The sequence below is a fragment of the Hordeum vulgare genome, chromosome 5H (genome assembly GCF_904849725.1).
Source record: "Hordeum vulgare subsp. vulgare chromosome 5H, MorexV3_pseudomolecules_assembly, whole genome shotgun sequence".
Classification (NCBI taxonomy): Eukaryota; Viridiplantae; Streptophyta; class Magnoliopsida; order Poales; family Poaceae; genus Hordeum; species Hordeum vulgare.
This window is the reverse complement of record NC_058522.1, coordinates 512972421-512987433: the sequence shown is the minus strand read 5'-3', so window position 1 is coordinate 512987433 and position 15013 is coordinate 512972421. Positions and strand designations below refer to the sequence as shown.

Here is a 15013-nt window from a genome sequence, read left to right as displayed (position 1 = left end):
AGTTTGGCACACACCTAAGGAAGTGTGGAATCGTTTCACAACTGACGCCGCCTGGCACACCGCAGCGCAACGGAGTGTCTGAACGTCGTAATCGCACTTTATTAGATATGGTACGATCTATGATGTCTCTCACCGACTTACCGCTATCGTTTTGGGGATACGCATTAGAAACTGCAGCATTCACTTTAAATAGGGCACCGTCTAAATCCGTTGAGATGACACCGTATGAACTATGGTTTGGCAAGAAACCTAAGTTGTCGTTTCTTAAAGTTTGGGGCTGCGATGCTTATGTGAAGAAGCTTCAACCAGAAAAGCTCGAACCCAAAGCGGAGAAATGCGTATTCATAGGATACCCTAAGGAAACTATTGGGTATACCTTCTATCTTAGATCCGAAGGTAAAACCTTTGTTGCCAAGAACGGATCCTTTCTAGAGAAAGAGTTTCTCTCGAAAGAAGTAAGTGGGAGGAAGGTAGAACTTTATGAGGTAATTACACCCCCTCTCGAACAGGAAAGTAGCGCAGCGCGGGAAATTGTTCCTCTGGCGCCTACACCGACTGAAGAGGAAGTTAATGATGATGATCATGAAGCTTCGGATCAAGTTGATACTGAACCGCGAAGGTCCACAAGGGTACGCTCCGCACCAGAGTGGTACGGCAACCCTGTGATGGAAATCATGTTGTTAGACAACGGTGAACCTTCGAACTATGAAGAAGCGATGGCGGGCCCAGATTCCAACAAATGGCTTGAGGCCATGAAATCCGAGATAGGATCCATGTATGAGAACAAAGTGTGGACTTTGGTGGACTTGCCCGATGACCGGCGAGCCATAGAAAATAAATGGATATTCAAGAAGAAGACTGATGCAAACGGTAATGTAACCGTTTACAAAGCTCGACTTGTCGCAAAGGGTTTTCGACAAATTCAAGGAGTTGACTACGAAGAGACTTTCTCTCCCGTAGCGAAGCTGAAATCATTCCGAATCATGTTAGCTATTGCCGCCTTTTATGATTATGAAATTTGGCAAATGGACGTCAAAACAGCGTTCCTTAACGGAAACCTTAAGGAAGAGTTGTATATGATGCAACCAGAAGGTTTTGTCGACCCTAAGGGTGCTAACAAGGTGTGCAAGCTCCAGCGCTCCATCTATGGGCTGGTGCAAGCATCTCGGAGTTGGAACATTCGCTTTAATGAGGTGATTAAAGCGTTTGGGTTCATACAGGTTTACGGAGAAGCCTGTCTGTACAAGAAAGTGAGTGGGAATTCTGTAGCTTTCCTCGTACTATATGTGGATGACATATTATTGATGGGGAATAATATAGAGATGTTGGAGAGCATAAAGGCCTATTTGAACAAGAGTTTTTCAATGAAAGACCTTGGAGAAGCTGCATACATATTAGGCATCAAGATCTATAGAGATAGATCGAGACGCCTCATAGGTCTTTCGCAAAGTACATACCTTGACAAGATATTGAAGAAGTTCAATATGGAAAATTCAAAGAAAGGGTTCTTGCCAGTTTTGCAAGGTATGAGATTGAGTAAGACTCAGTCGCCGACCACGGCAGCAGATAGAGAGAAGATGAGTTATGTCCCCTACGCTTCAGCCGTGGGCTCTCTAATGTATGCCATGCTGTGTACCAGACCTGATATAAACCTTGCCATAAGTTTGGTAGGGAGGTACCAAAGTGATCCCGGTACGGAACACTGGACAGCGGTCAAGAATATCCTTAAGTACCTGAAAAGGACTAAGGAAATGTTTCTCGTTTATGGAGGTGACGAAGAGCTCGTCGTAAAGGGTTACGTCGACGCTAGCTTCGACACAGATCCGGATGACTCTAAGTCACAGACCGGATACGTATATGTGTTGAATGGTGGGGCAGTGAGTTGGTGCAGCAGCAAGCAAGAAGTCGTGGCAGCATCTACATGTGAAGCGGAGTACATAGCTGCTTCAGAAGCGGCTCATGAAGGAATTTGGATGAAGGATCTCATCACCGACATTGGAGTGGTTCCAAGCGCGTCGGGTCCTATGACACTCTTCTGTGATAACACTGGAGCCATTGCCATAGCCAAGGAGCCCAGGTTTCACCGGAAGACGAAGCACATCAAGCGCCGCTACAACTCCATCCAGGACCATGTCCAGAGTGGAGTGATAGATATTTGTAAAGTACACACGAATCTGAACATTGCAGACCCGTTGACTAAACCTCTTCCACGAGCAAAACATGATCAACACCATAATGCTATGGGTGTTCGATACATCACAATGTAACTAGATTATTGACTCTAGTGCAAGTGGGAGACTGTTGGAAATATGCCCTAGAGGCAATAATAAAATGGTTATTATCATATTTCCTTGCTCATGATAATCGTCTATCGTTCATGCTATAATTGTATTAACAGGAAACAGTAATACATGTGTGAATGAATAGATCACAATGTGTCCCTAGCAAGCCTCTAGTTGGCTAGCTCGTTAGTCAATAGATGATCATGGTTTCCTGATCATGGGCATTAGATGTCATTGATAACGGGATCACATCATTGGGAGAATGATGTGATGGACAAGACCCAATCCTAAGCCTAGCACTAGATCGTATTGTTCGTATGCTAATGCTTTTCTAATGTCAAGTATCTTTTCCTTCGACCGTGAGATTGTGCAACTCCCGGATACCGTAGGAATGCTTTGGGTGTATCAAACGTCACAACGTAACTGGGTGACTATAAAGGTGCACTACGGGTACCTCCGAAAGTGTCTGTTGGGTTGGCAGGAATCGACTTCGGGATTTGTCACTCCGTGTGACGGAGAGGTATCTCTGGGCCCACTCGGTAGAACATCATCATGAGCTCAATGTGACTAAGGAGTTAGTCACACGATGACGTGCTACGGAACGAGTAAAGAGACTTACCGGTAACGAGATTGAACAAGGTATAGGTATACCGACGATCGAATCTCGGACAAGTTCTATACCGACAGACAAAGGGAATCGTATACAGGATTGATTGAATCCTTGACATCGTGGTTCATCCGATGAGATCATCGTGGAGCTAGTGGGAGCCACCATGGGTATCCAGATCCCGCTGATGGTTATTGGCCAGAGAGGTGTCTCGGTCATGTCTGCCTGTCTCCCGAACCCGTAGGGTCTACACACTTAAGGTTCGATGACGCTAGGGTTATAGGGAATTATTGTACGAGGTTACCGAAAGTTGTTCGGAGTCCCGGATGAGATCCCGGACGTCACGAGGAGCTCCGGAATGGTCCGGAGGTAAAGATTGATATATAGGACGGATGGTTTTGGACACCGGAAGTGTTTCGGGCGTCATCGGTAATGTACCGGGACCACCGGGACCACCGGAGGTGGTCCCGGGGGACCACCGAAGGGGGGCAACGACCCCGGGAGGCTAGATGGGCTAAGTGGGGAAGGGAACCAGCCCCTAGGTGGGCTGGTGCGCCCCCACCCAGCCCATGCGCACCAGAGAAAAGGGGGAAGGGGGGAACCCTGGCATAGGTGGGCCTAAGGCCCACCAGAGGGGTGCGCCACCCCTCCTCCCTGCCCTGGCCGCCGCCCCCTCTCCCATCTGGAGCTGCCGCACCCCTTGGGGGTGGGAACCCTAGGGGCTGCGCCCCCTCCCTCTCCCCCTATATATAGATGAGGGTTCGGGGCTGTTTGGGACACGGTTTCATCTCTCTCTCGGCGCAGCCCTGCTCCTCTCCCTCCTCCTCTCTGTCGGCGCTTGGCGAAGCCCTGCCGGGAGACCTCGTCTCTCCACCGACACCACGCCGTCGTGTTGCTGGACTTCTTCCCCAACCTCTCCCTCCTCCTTGCTGGATCAAGGTGTGGGAGACGTCACCGGGCTGCACGTGTGTTGAACGCGGAGGTGCCGTTGTTCGGCACTAGATCGGAATCGCCGCGAGTACGACTACATCAACCGCGTTCTAGCAACGCTTCCGCTTAGTGATCTTCAAAGGTATGAAGATGCTCTTACCCCTCTCTCGTTGCTGGTCTCTCCATAGGAAGATCTGAACATGCGTAGGAAAATTTTGAATTTATGCTACGTTACCCAACAGAAAATTCATCTTTTATTTTATCTTTACCAGTCTCGTAAAGCTTTTTAAGATCCCTACTTGTAGTTTGTCTAGAAACTGCTCTATAATTAGGATTATGACAAGATTGAATAGATTCTACAAAACCGTCAGATTCACCAATACCAAGTGGTAAATCATTCGAAGCAATAAAACGGCATAGACCTTCTCTCGCTCGTTGAGGATCGTAAACGAAATTGCTTACCGTACCGTCGGTGTTGAACTTGAGATGAGTTTGCACGGCCGAGCTCGACGCGCTCATTGCATCCGCCTTCTTGTGGGAATCCAAATGCCTCTTTAGGTGCCCGGTTCCTCCCTTTGCTTCTCCGGTTAGCTCCTTCTGGCACCTTTTGCACCGTGCAGTCACCTTCCGCACGCCGCCCACCATGGATATTTCTTCATCGAAAAATTCCCACACCTCGGAGCTTCTACGACGAGTTCTTCTCATACCCATGCTGGTGGAGGAACCCGTCCCACTACTAGAATTGCCTTGACCATCGGGTTGGGTATCGGGAAGGGCCTCGAGAGAGGGATGATCGGTATAGGGTGGTTGCATGGGTGGAGGCATGGTAATGTGATCGGAGCTCGGGGGGAAGATGCCAAAGTCATCAAGACCAAAATCGGCTATTGTGAAGGTAGTATTGTCTTGGTTGTCCATGTTTGAGTGTGTAAAATATGTGGGCTATGCAGCCCTATTTATAAGGGGAAAATTCAATTTTCTGACTAATTTGACCCTCCAACGGTCACATTTTTGAAAATATGAATTATGTATTAAAAATCTCTCCTAAACCCATCTAATCCTATTCCTAATTCCTCCTAATCCCTGCTCTCCCGCGCTCCAATGGCTAGTCCCGCCACTCCCACGCCCCCACCCCAGCCAGCTGGCGCCCTGGCCCGCCCCGCCCCGCTCCTCCATCGCTCGAGGCTCCCATGCCATCATACCGTGCCGTGCCAAGTGTGCCGTGCCGTGCCACGGGCCGGCCCACGTTAATCGTGTCGTGCCGTGCTGGCACGCGGACTCGGGGTGACGGCCCGGGCACGACCCACGGTGTGCTCGTGCCTGACCGGCACGATTAGCCTGTGCCGGATCGGGCCCGTATCGTGCATGGCCTGCAAGTTGTTGGGCCGGTCAGGCACGGCCTGTTTGGGCAGATTTGGCTTGGCCGATGCTATCGTCCAGAATCCAGACAAAAGAAAACGCCAATTAGGTAGCTAGTCGCCCACTATCTTAGAACATGTGGCTGGGCGGCCAGGATCAAATTCAACAAATGCAGACATCATCACCGACCAAATTTGATTGGATCAAATTATATATTGGATTTAAAAGCACGTGTTTTTTTTCAAAGGAAGATGTTAACGCTAGGCTACAATTTTGAGGCCGTCAATGCAATAGTAGATGCATATATATATGTACTGTCTCTGCAATCATCAAGGCAACTGATTGATCGCCCCTCTCCACTTGCCCACAAGCTGCTGGATGCCTAGCATGGATGGGTGGCTGAGCTTGTGCTTCATAGCACTATGCACCCCACTCGCCCTCTGGTGTCTCAGGCTCGCCGGCGGCAAGAGAAAGCCACGGAAGCACAAGCTGCCCCCGGGGCCATGGACTCTCCCTGTCATCGGCAGCCTGCACCACCTCGTCGGCGGCGGCGTCCCGCACCGGAAGATCACGGAGCTGTGCCGCCGGCACGGGCCTCTGATGCTCCTCAGGCTCGGGGAGGTCCCCGCCGTGGTGGTCTCCAGCGCCGAGGCGGCGGCGCTGGTGATGAAGACCAACGACCCCGTGTTCGCGGACCGGCCGAGCAGCGCCACGGTGGACATCGCCGGGTGCGGCGGCAGGGGCATCATCTTCGCCCCCTACGGCGACCACTGGCGCCAGATGCGCAAGGTGTGCGTCATGGAGCTCCTCGGCTCCACGCAGGTGAACCGCATGGAGGGCATCAGGGCCGAGGAGACGGGCAGGCTCCTCCGCTCCATCACCGCCTCCGCCGCCGGCGCCGCCACCGTCAACGTCACGCAGAAGGTGATGGCGCTCAGCAACGACGTGGTGACGAGGGCGGTCTTCGGCGGCAGGTTCGAGCAGCAGGACGAGTACCTCGGTGAGCTGCACAAGGCGTTTGAGCTGCTGGGCGCCTTCTGCCTCGTCGACCTCTTCCCGTCGTCCAGGTTGGTCAGGTGGCTGAGCGGCGACGAGAGCCGGATGAGAAGAAGCTACGGCCGCACCCAGCGCATCATCGCCAAGGTCATCGAGGGGCGCAAGGACACAAGAGCCGCCGGCGTCGGCGCTTCCGGCACCTACGACGACGACCTGCTGGACGTGCTGCTCAGGCTGCAGCAGGAAGACTCGTTGGAGTTTCCTCTAACCACGGAGACAATAGGCGCCTTCCTGTTTGTGAGTATATCTCTTAGTTTCAAATTCAAGTATTTAACTGTTTTTTACAATATTTGTTTGTATAGTATATTCACAACACCATATCTCATTTAGCGTAGTTTTGACCGCTGTTTTGACTGGTGATTAGCTTTATTGTATGATTAAATTGATGATCAAAGTTAGGCTAAAAATACTCAGTAGGTAGCGCAGAATGAAAAGATTCCGGTTGTCATCCAACCCAAACCATCGTCTATCTTTGTCGTCCACCTTCTTCTGCCTCGCTGCCACATGAAAATCTTTGGGTCCTGGCATAGCGGGAACGCCGGTGGGCCTAGTATGGTCGAGCAAGAGTAATGCTACACCTACAAAGGCTTACGTAAAGATTTTACGTACAAACTGATGTGTAAGATTGTGATTGATAATTGAGGGATGAGGGTCCCACCCCCACTGAAAATCAGGGGGGAGAGAAGAGTTAGTTTGAAAGGTTAAGCAAACCTTTGCAAGTTTTTGTATGTCTAGCATTATGGTCGAGGGATACCCAACAATTCAGCAATGCTACACCTAAGGAAAACTACGTAAAGTTACGAAGGATTAGCCAGTTGGCCTTTTTTTATTGGAGATAAGAGAACAAGTGGGACCCACCCCTGTTGAAATCAGGGGGGCGATAGGTTTTGAAGGAAGCTTTCGTAGCATTTTCGTAATAGGTTTCGTAGGTCTAGCATTTTTGCCAACAATTCTGGACGTGCACTTAAGTTCAGAGGTACCAGCTAGCTCCGGAGATGTATAATTTAAAGCGCGGAGAAGTGAGAGCTTTGTTTTTTATGCAAGGCTTGAGGGATTGATTCAATATTATGAAATATGAATCATCGCCGGTTTAAATCCAAGCGCCCCTTTTGATAGTTCGGTTGTTCTTAAGACTCAATGTGGAAATTGATCCACTAAAAACATATGGAAATTTGTAAACTATAAGCTGGTCTTGGGATTTTTTTTGGTTTTAGCCTTTAGGATATCATAGGAATAGAAAAACCATATAAAATGAGATGACATGCATCTCAAATCCTATAAGAAAAGCGATGTCAATTAATAGGATATGAACTTTTTTATTGAGTCTAGACTAATATTTTTTTCCTTTGAAATATGAAGGATCGGTTCCTATCCTACATAGGAATAGGAATCTATTCGTACAAACCAAATGGTTCTAATGTATTTTTTCTAGAAAATTCCTTTGAACCAAAGGAGGCCTTAAGGGTCACAAAAGATGCTTTGCAACTAGCAAAGAGACTAAAACCGTATAATACTTAACAAAATCACTAGTTTCTTAACTATCTTGCGAGTTATCAACCAAAATCCAGGGACCTAGACGCACTTTCATTGCCAAATGCATGAAATGAAATTGAAGATGGCCCACACTGTTGCACATGCAAATTTATTGCCACACCAGTTTGTCATTGGTTCGTGTTTATGTAATATTAGTACATGCTTTATTTTGTTATGTAATACTTCCCTAATGGTGTGATGTTAAAGTTGATAGATGTATTCAATATATTTGATGCATTAATATGGTATCAGGTTCATAAGAAACATATCACATTTGTACTATGTTCATAGAACACGGGTTAATTAATCACCAGTGATGTCTACATCATACTCTCTCTATCTCAAAATAAGTGACTTAATTTTATACTAATTTTAATGCAAAGTTAGTATAAAATTGAGTCACTTAATTTGAAACGGAGGGAGTACAAAATTTCTACATCATACAAAAACAAGTTATGATATTGTTCATGAAAGATTAAAAAAAGTTAATTAGTAGTTGCATTCATTCCTATGTTCTTACGTAGCGTTTTATTTTGAAAAATTCTTGTGTTTGTAATATTCTATATGTGTACATATAAATGTTTAATTGTACTTAATTTCCACTACTTTCATTTACAGGATGTATTTGCAGGTGCTACGGAAACCATAGGATCTGTTTTGTCATGGGCCATGTCAGAGCTTATGCACAATCCTGACACTATGGCTAGAGCACAACAAGAAGTACGTGAGGTACTTGGTGCAGACCGTGTTGTCATTACTAACAGTGACCTCTCTGAACTCCACTATATGCGGATGGTCATCAATGAGGTCCTTAGGTTGCATCCGCCTGGTCCTCTAGTCCACCGCATGGCCAGAGATGATTGTACACTTATGGGTTACGACATACCTAAAGGCACCAATGTGTTCATTAATGTTTTTGCAATTTCTCAAGATGATAAACATTGGGACAATCCTAAAGAGTTTAGGCCAGAGAGATTTGAGAACAGCAACGTAAACTACAAGGGGACATACTTTGAGTTCATTCCCTTCGGGACTGGGCGGCGACAATGTCCTGGGATTCATTTTAGCTCGTCAGTCACCGAGATGGTATTAGCAAATTTTCTATATCACTTCGAGTGGATGCTCCCCGACGGGGATAAACTTTCTTCATTCGACATGTCTGAGAAGTTTGGCCTTACGGTAAGCAGGAGATATGACTTGCAACTTAAACCTATTACACATGTGTGGTCCAATGCTATGCCATACAAGTGATGCGGGGAGCTTGTGTATTCACATGGAAATGCATGTTCAGGTACCTTCACCTTTAGCACATATCATTATTGTTGTGAATGGTTGTATCTTTATGCAATAGAATAAGAAAAGTTCATTGCAAACATTATGTATTGCATTTACTAAACCATTCTGGTATTGTAATGTGCATGATAGAATATATTATGTAGTACGATCATATAGAACATGCTTGTGTAGTTAGGTATAGTTTATGAGCTTTTAAATAATACAATGACTATTAATTTAACTATGTGATTTACCTTTATAACTTGTTGGATTTCTTTAAGCACATATGGTTTGGAGATATGAAACATATGTGCCTTAAGCAATTTACCTATTACTGGATACACACATATAAGGTGTCACGAATGTCGTTTCCTAGAACCAAAGAGGGGAATAGATCCTGTGCCTTAAGTCAGAAGATTTTGGGTGACATACATGCTAGTTTTGGGGTGGGCTCGAATTTCAGCCACCACACCTAGGCTTAAGGCAAAGAACTCCATTGGTGTGAAGAGAGCACCAAATCAATTGTCTGGTCCAATATAGGAGCATCTCCAACCGGGGCGTAAAATAGCGCCGTGTGAGGGCGCGTCAGTGAAAAAATCGGTGTGGAGGGGCTTGGGTTCCTAGTGCCCCTCCAAAGGTCGCCCCAACTGATTTTTGGAAAAAACAAACTCAGCTCAAATTCGACCAAAAAGACCCAAATTCAAAGGAAATTCCTAGTTTTTTTTTATTGAAATTTGTATAAAAGTGAAATAAAAACATAATTAAACCCTAAATGGAAACTACATCACCACCGTCCGCCGTTGCCGCCCGATGCCGCCGCCTTCTACATGTCGAGAAGAAGCTTGTAGAAGTTGATGTAGTCATTATCGTCGTCGTTGCCGTCATCGTCCTGCGCTCCGTCGTCGTCCTTGCTGCACCCCTGCCCTGGGTCGGCCTGGCGAACGTGGTTGCAAGGCCCGGGCACCTCCTCGTCGTTGTCATCGAGGATGACGACGCCGTCCTCCTCGTGGGCGCGACGTCGGGCGGCGATCTCTTCAAGGGCGCGGCGCTGGCGCTCCATCTCCTCCCGGATGTAGTTGTCCCATTTGAGGGCAGTCTCATCATCGGCAGCCATGGTCAGGTGCTCCTGCTTGACGGGGAGGAGCCCCGGCTCCGTCATTGGCTTGACGAGGCGGGACGCGGCATTGAGCTCGTTGATGACGATGCCGCGGTTGCGCGTGCGCCACCCCAGCGGTGTCTCCTGCAGCTCCGGTTTGACAGGGAGGAGCGCCGGTGACCCGACGGAGAGGGAGCGGGAGTCGGACGAGGAGGACGACACCATCTTCATGCGCCTCGGTGTCCAGGAGTTGCCGCAGCGGTGGGAGAAGGCGGGTGGCGGTGGGTACTCGAACCACGACAAGTTGTCGGCCTCTATGTGCTCGAGGACGGCCTCCAATGTGCGTCCGGGGACACCCCACCATTGGTGGCGCTCCTCGGAGTTGTGGAGGCCGTGTGGTTCGACCCTGTTGGTGGCGGTGACCTGGTCGGCGTGCCGCCGTTCGAAGTATGCCGTCCATAACGTGTTGCTGTTGGGGCGTATCTCGGCAGGTTCCGCGAGCTCTCTCGCAGCGACGATCGGATGCGCGTGATCTCCGCCCACCGGTCATCTCTAGAGGACGGCGATGAAACCGGGACTCCGCCGATGCTCAGCCTCCACGATCCCGGAACTCGCATTTCCGATGGCGCCGGGTAGTCCACCTCGTAGAGAAGGCGAGCCTCGTCCTCGTGGAGATGACGACGGCCAAATCCAATGATTGTCGCTCCATCGTCGAGGAAGCATTCGACCATTTTTGGGGAGAAAGAGGGAGAAGAGGCGCCGGTGATGAAGGAGGAGCGCGTTGGCAGCGAGATTCTGGGAGAGGTGTGTGGCCGCCGGTGGGAGAGGGCACCTTATATAGCCGCGAGCGGGCGGGCACGCGGAGCGGCACCGTGTGAACGCGTGGCACGAACGGACGGGACGTGCGTCGTTGCGCCTTCACTGCATCGGCCGTGAATCAATGGAAGGCTGACCGACGGCACAACCTTCGCATTGATTCCCACAGGAAACGATGCGATGAGGACGACGACCACGCTAGCCCTGACTCGGCGGGTCCACGGCCTTTTCGCGTCAAAAATGTTTCCGCTGGCGCCCCCGACGCCCCCAGCGCGTTGGGTTCGATCTGGGACTATCGGGGCCAATTTTGACCGTAACCGGTAAAAAAAATGGACTCTTCGGGGCGCGACTGGGCCGTTATTTCTTTGCCGACGAAAAAATGGCCTGGATGGGCTTGTTGAGGACGCGGCTGGAGATGCTCTTATGACAACGACTCCCTCGAATGCTAATACAATTTATAAGTGTGAGCATGGTAGATAGAAGTTGATTTTCATTTCTCCTGTTAGTGTGTGACGAACAAGGCATTTGAAGCTCGCTTTATATCCCCCCGGATCAAATGACATATGTATTTGCGAAGGCTCTACTAGAACCGCCGTTTCGTTGGTTCAATTGTTTTGTTTTCGTTATTGCTGTAACCGAAGAGAGCCACCACCTTTGGCATCGAAGAAGTGCCTAGTTTGAAGAAGCTCATATGCTCTATTTGCTTCATCCACCAGCAGTGGAATGAATCAGTACCATCCAATATGACAATTGAATCACTGTTTTAGTATCACATCAGAATAAATGAGTATAAGTTTAATGTGTATCCTACATAACACACACTCCTTCCGTTCCTAAACATTTATCTTTTAAAAAATTCAATTATGAATTACGTATAAAGTAAAATAAAAAAATCTACATTTTAAATTATGTATATATATATCCATATATAGTTTATAGTAAAAAATCTAAAAAACCAAATCTTTAAGAAAGGAGGAAGTATTTCCCACTTAATAATATGTGGGCTTGACAGACAACCAACTAAATAAATGAGCATATGTTGATTGGATGATTAGAAAAACAATAATATGTTTTATTTATCGGAGTTTAATGATGAGTTTAAGTCTTAGATTTAATTTATTATTCATTTTTTGTATTTATTCCAGGTGTTCTAACGATGTACGTTGAGTAAGAGGGGATGTTTTCTTCGATTATAAAGATGTATGTGACGATTTTATCAACTTTAGAATAATACATATCGATTCAGTTTTTTAAAGATGTTTATAAATAAGGTGTATCTGGGTACATATATAAAGATGCGTGTATGAGCGATTATACATATTGTATTAAAAAATCTTCTTTGGCGTATGTGGGGTGGGCCCGACCTACGACTTACTGTCCCACTTGCAGTGTGACCGCGCAACTACCTACTGTACCATGTCATGGTCCTGTTTGGATTCCTGTGCTAGAGCTAGTTTGTACTAGTGGAAGCTGAACTAACCCTCAAAGTATCCAAGCACATATGCTAGTTTGGGTTAGATGGAAACTAACCCATCAAAAAAATATCTCTGAGAAGAGGTGCTAATTGGAGCTAGTTGTGGTGGACCCACAAAATAAATTCTATTCTGACCCACATCGGATCCTCTCCACCTCCTGCATCTTATCCTTTTCATCTCTTCATCCTCCTGCATCCAGCCTCATCGCCCGGCCGCGCTCGCCACCGCCAGCCATGCTCGCCCCCGTCGGCCGCGCTCGCTACCGCCGGCCGCCGTAGTTCGCCGCCCCCATCCTCCTCCAACTCCCCGCACCAACCCGCCCGCCCGTTCGCTCGCGACAACCACCGCCGGCCTCGTCGACTGCCACCGCCGGCCCCGTCCCACCTGCCACCGCCGGCCCTGTCCCGCTTGCCACCCTGCGATGGACGGAGGCAGCACAACAAATCCTGGTTTTATTTCATTTGTGAGTGGAAGAAGGCCACACAAAAGCCGGCCACAACAAATCCTGGTTAAAAGAGTCAAATAACTAAAAAATGTATTTATTATCAAAATAACTCTTTCGTTCAAACACCATTCCTAACCAAACTCTAACCTCTAGCCAAGTTAGAATATTCAAACAGGCCCATGTCTTCGGTCGGTCGATCGCCACGTCCAATCCCCGACCAAACCCCACTGCATATCACTATTGATCTTCGTCTCAACTCCCACCCGCCTACAGCGCTCCCGATGGATGTGCAACAGCAGAGCACTACGGCCAAAGAAGAGACATCATCGGCACTGGCGCCGACCGCCGCCGCCGACGACGACGACGAGGAGCACGAGCATCCCAGGCTACACATGCACAACGTGGCTGAGCTCATCCCGGCGCTGCCGCTGGAGACGCGGTGGCCGCCGTTCGCGCTCCGCCGGTACCGCGGGTACTGGATGGCCGAGCGATTCCTGCCGGCGGTCGCCGCCTTCAACGACCACTTCGAGCCGGCCCCTGGCGCCACGGACGTGCTCCTGGCCACCTGCCCCAAGTCCGGTACCACGTGGCTCAAGGCCCTCGCCTTCGCCACCGCGCACCGCGCCGCGCACCCGCCATCGTCGCTCGACCACCCGCTCCTGCGCAACAACCCGCACGGCTGTGTCATGTTCCTCGACACCATCTTCGGCCGCCCCGTCGAAGACGCGCGGGAGGTCCTCGCCGCCTACCCGTCCCCGCCGCGCGTCTTCGGCACGCACTGGGCCTACTCCCAGCTGCCGGAGCGCGTCACCGCCGGATGCCGCGTCGTGTACCTGTGCCGGGACCCCAAGGACGTGATGGTGTCCTGGTACTGGTTCATCCGCAAGTGCTGCGCCCCCGACATCGCCGGCGACCTCGATTTCCAGGAGCTCTTCCAGGTGTTCTGCGAGGGCCGCAACGGGTACGGGCCGGCTTGGCGGCACGCCGCCAGGTACTGGGAGGCGAGCGAGAGGCACCCGGACACGGTGCTCTTCCTCAGGTACGAGGAGATGCTGCGGGACACGGCAGGGAGCGTCCGGAGGCTGGCGGAGTTCATGAGGTGCCCCTTCACGGCGGCGGAGGAGGAGGCGGGCGTGGTGGGCGCCGTCCTGGAGCTGTGCAGCCTGGAGAAGCTGAGTAACCTGGAGGTGAACAGGAACGGCGCGCCCGCGCTGGCCGTGGCCAACGACGCCTTCTTCCGGAAGGGTGTGGCCGGCGACTGGCGCAACCACATGACGCCGGAGATGGCGGCGAGGCTGGATGGCATCGTCGAGGACGCCCTGCGTGGCACGGGGTTTTCGTTCGCCGACTCAGGCCAGGCGGCGGAGCACCACGGGGCCGGCGCGGGCGCCGGAGCACCGTAGATCGTTCGACCACCCTATATTTTTTTAATAACACGATGGCATATATCAATGCACGTCGGGTTTCCTTGTAGATTAAATCAAGCCAGACTATAGTGTTCTGTTTTCTGCAGTTTGAGTTGGATCGGGTGTGATCTACAGTACTCTAGTACTTATTATGTATTGTTGCCATAATGCAAATGTCTTGAATTGCTAGTACATTGCCACGACTGTCGGGGATGACCCGTGTAGGCTAAAAAAAAACAATACAACGTTTTAAAACATAGGAAGAATTTTTCCGGATACGCCATATCCCGTCAATCAACAAAGACAATCGAAGAAGTGAAGACAGAAGACCGTCCGATTGAAGATCTGTCCGACTGCTGCGGCTGGCTGAAGACATATCCGGCTGCCGGCTGCGACCTGTCCAACTGAAGACCCGTCCGGCTGGAGACCTGTCCGGCTGAAAACCTGTCCGGGTGGAGCTAAGCGAGATCAACTACAACGTCCCATCAAACACGATGTTAGGACGCTGCAACCTGCATCACTGCGCCCCAGCAGTCCAGTCTACATCACTGCGCACCTGCCACCTTCAACAGTAAAGTTAGGCCATGTGCTCCCCCCGGCCCATCATTTCCAACAGTAAAGTTAGGTCACGTGGGCCACCCTTTATCCCCTAGGCATCCCTTTATAAGGTGACACAACTCGAAACAGGCTTTCGCCTCGCTTTATAAATAAAGCAAACATTACAACATTCAAACAA

The 15013-nt window shown here is 49.7% G+C and overlaps 2 protein-coding genes across 2 annotated transcripts; both read left to right on the top strand.

Annotated features, from left to right (window-relative positions):
• Positions 1–5493: 5493 nt before the first annotated feature.
• LOC123451921 (ent-isokaurene C2/C3-hydroxylase-like) lies at positions 5494–12265 on the top strand. Its single transcript, XM_045128478.1, has 3 exons — positions 5494–6468; positions 8383–9055; positions 12097–12265. The coding sequence occupies exons 1-2, from the start codon at positions 5554–5556 to the stop codon at positions 9013–9015; spliced, it is 1548 nt and encodes a 515-aa protein (XP_044984413.1). The 5' UTR covers positions 5494–5553; the 3' UTR covers positions 9016–9055; positions 12097–12265.
• Positions 12266–12900: 635 nt separating this feature from the next.
• Positions 12901–14469, top strand: LOC123397939 (cytosolic sulfotransferase 7-like). The gene has a single exon (XM_045092451.1). The coding sequence runs from the start codon at positions 13051–13053 to the stop codon at positions 14272–14274; it is 1224 nt and encodes a 407-aa protein (XP_044948386.1). The 5' UTR covers positions 12901–13050; the 3' UTR covers positions 14275–14469.
• The last annotated feature ends 544 nt before the right edge of the window (positions 14470–15013 follow it).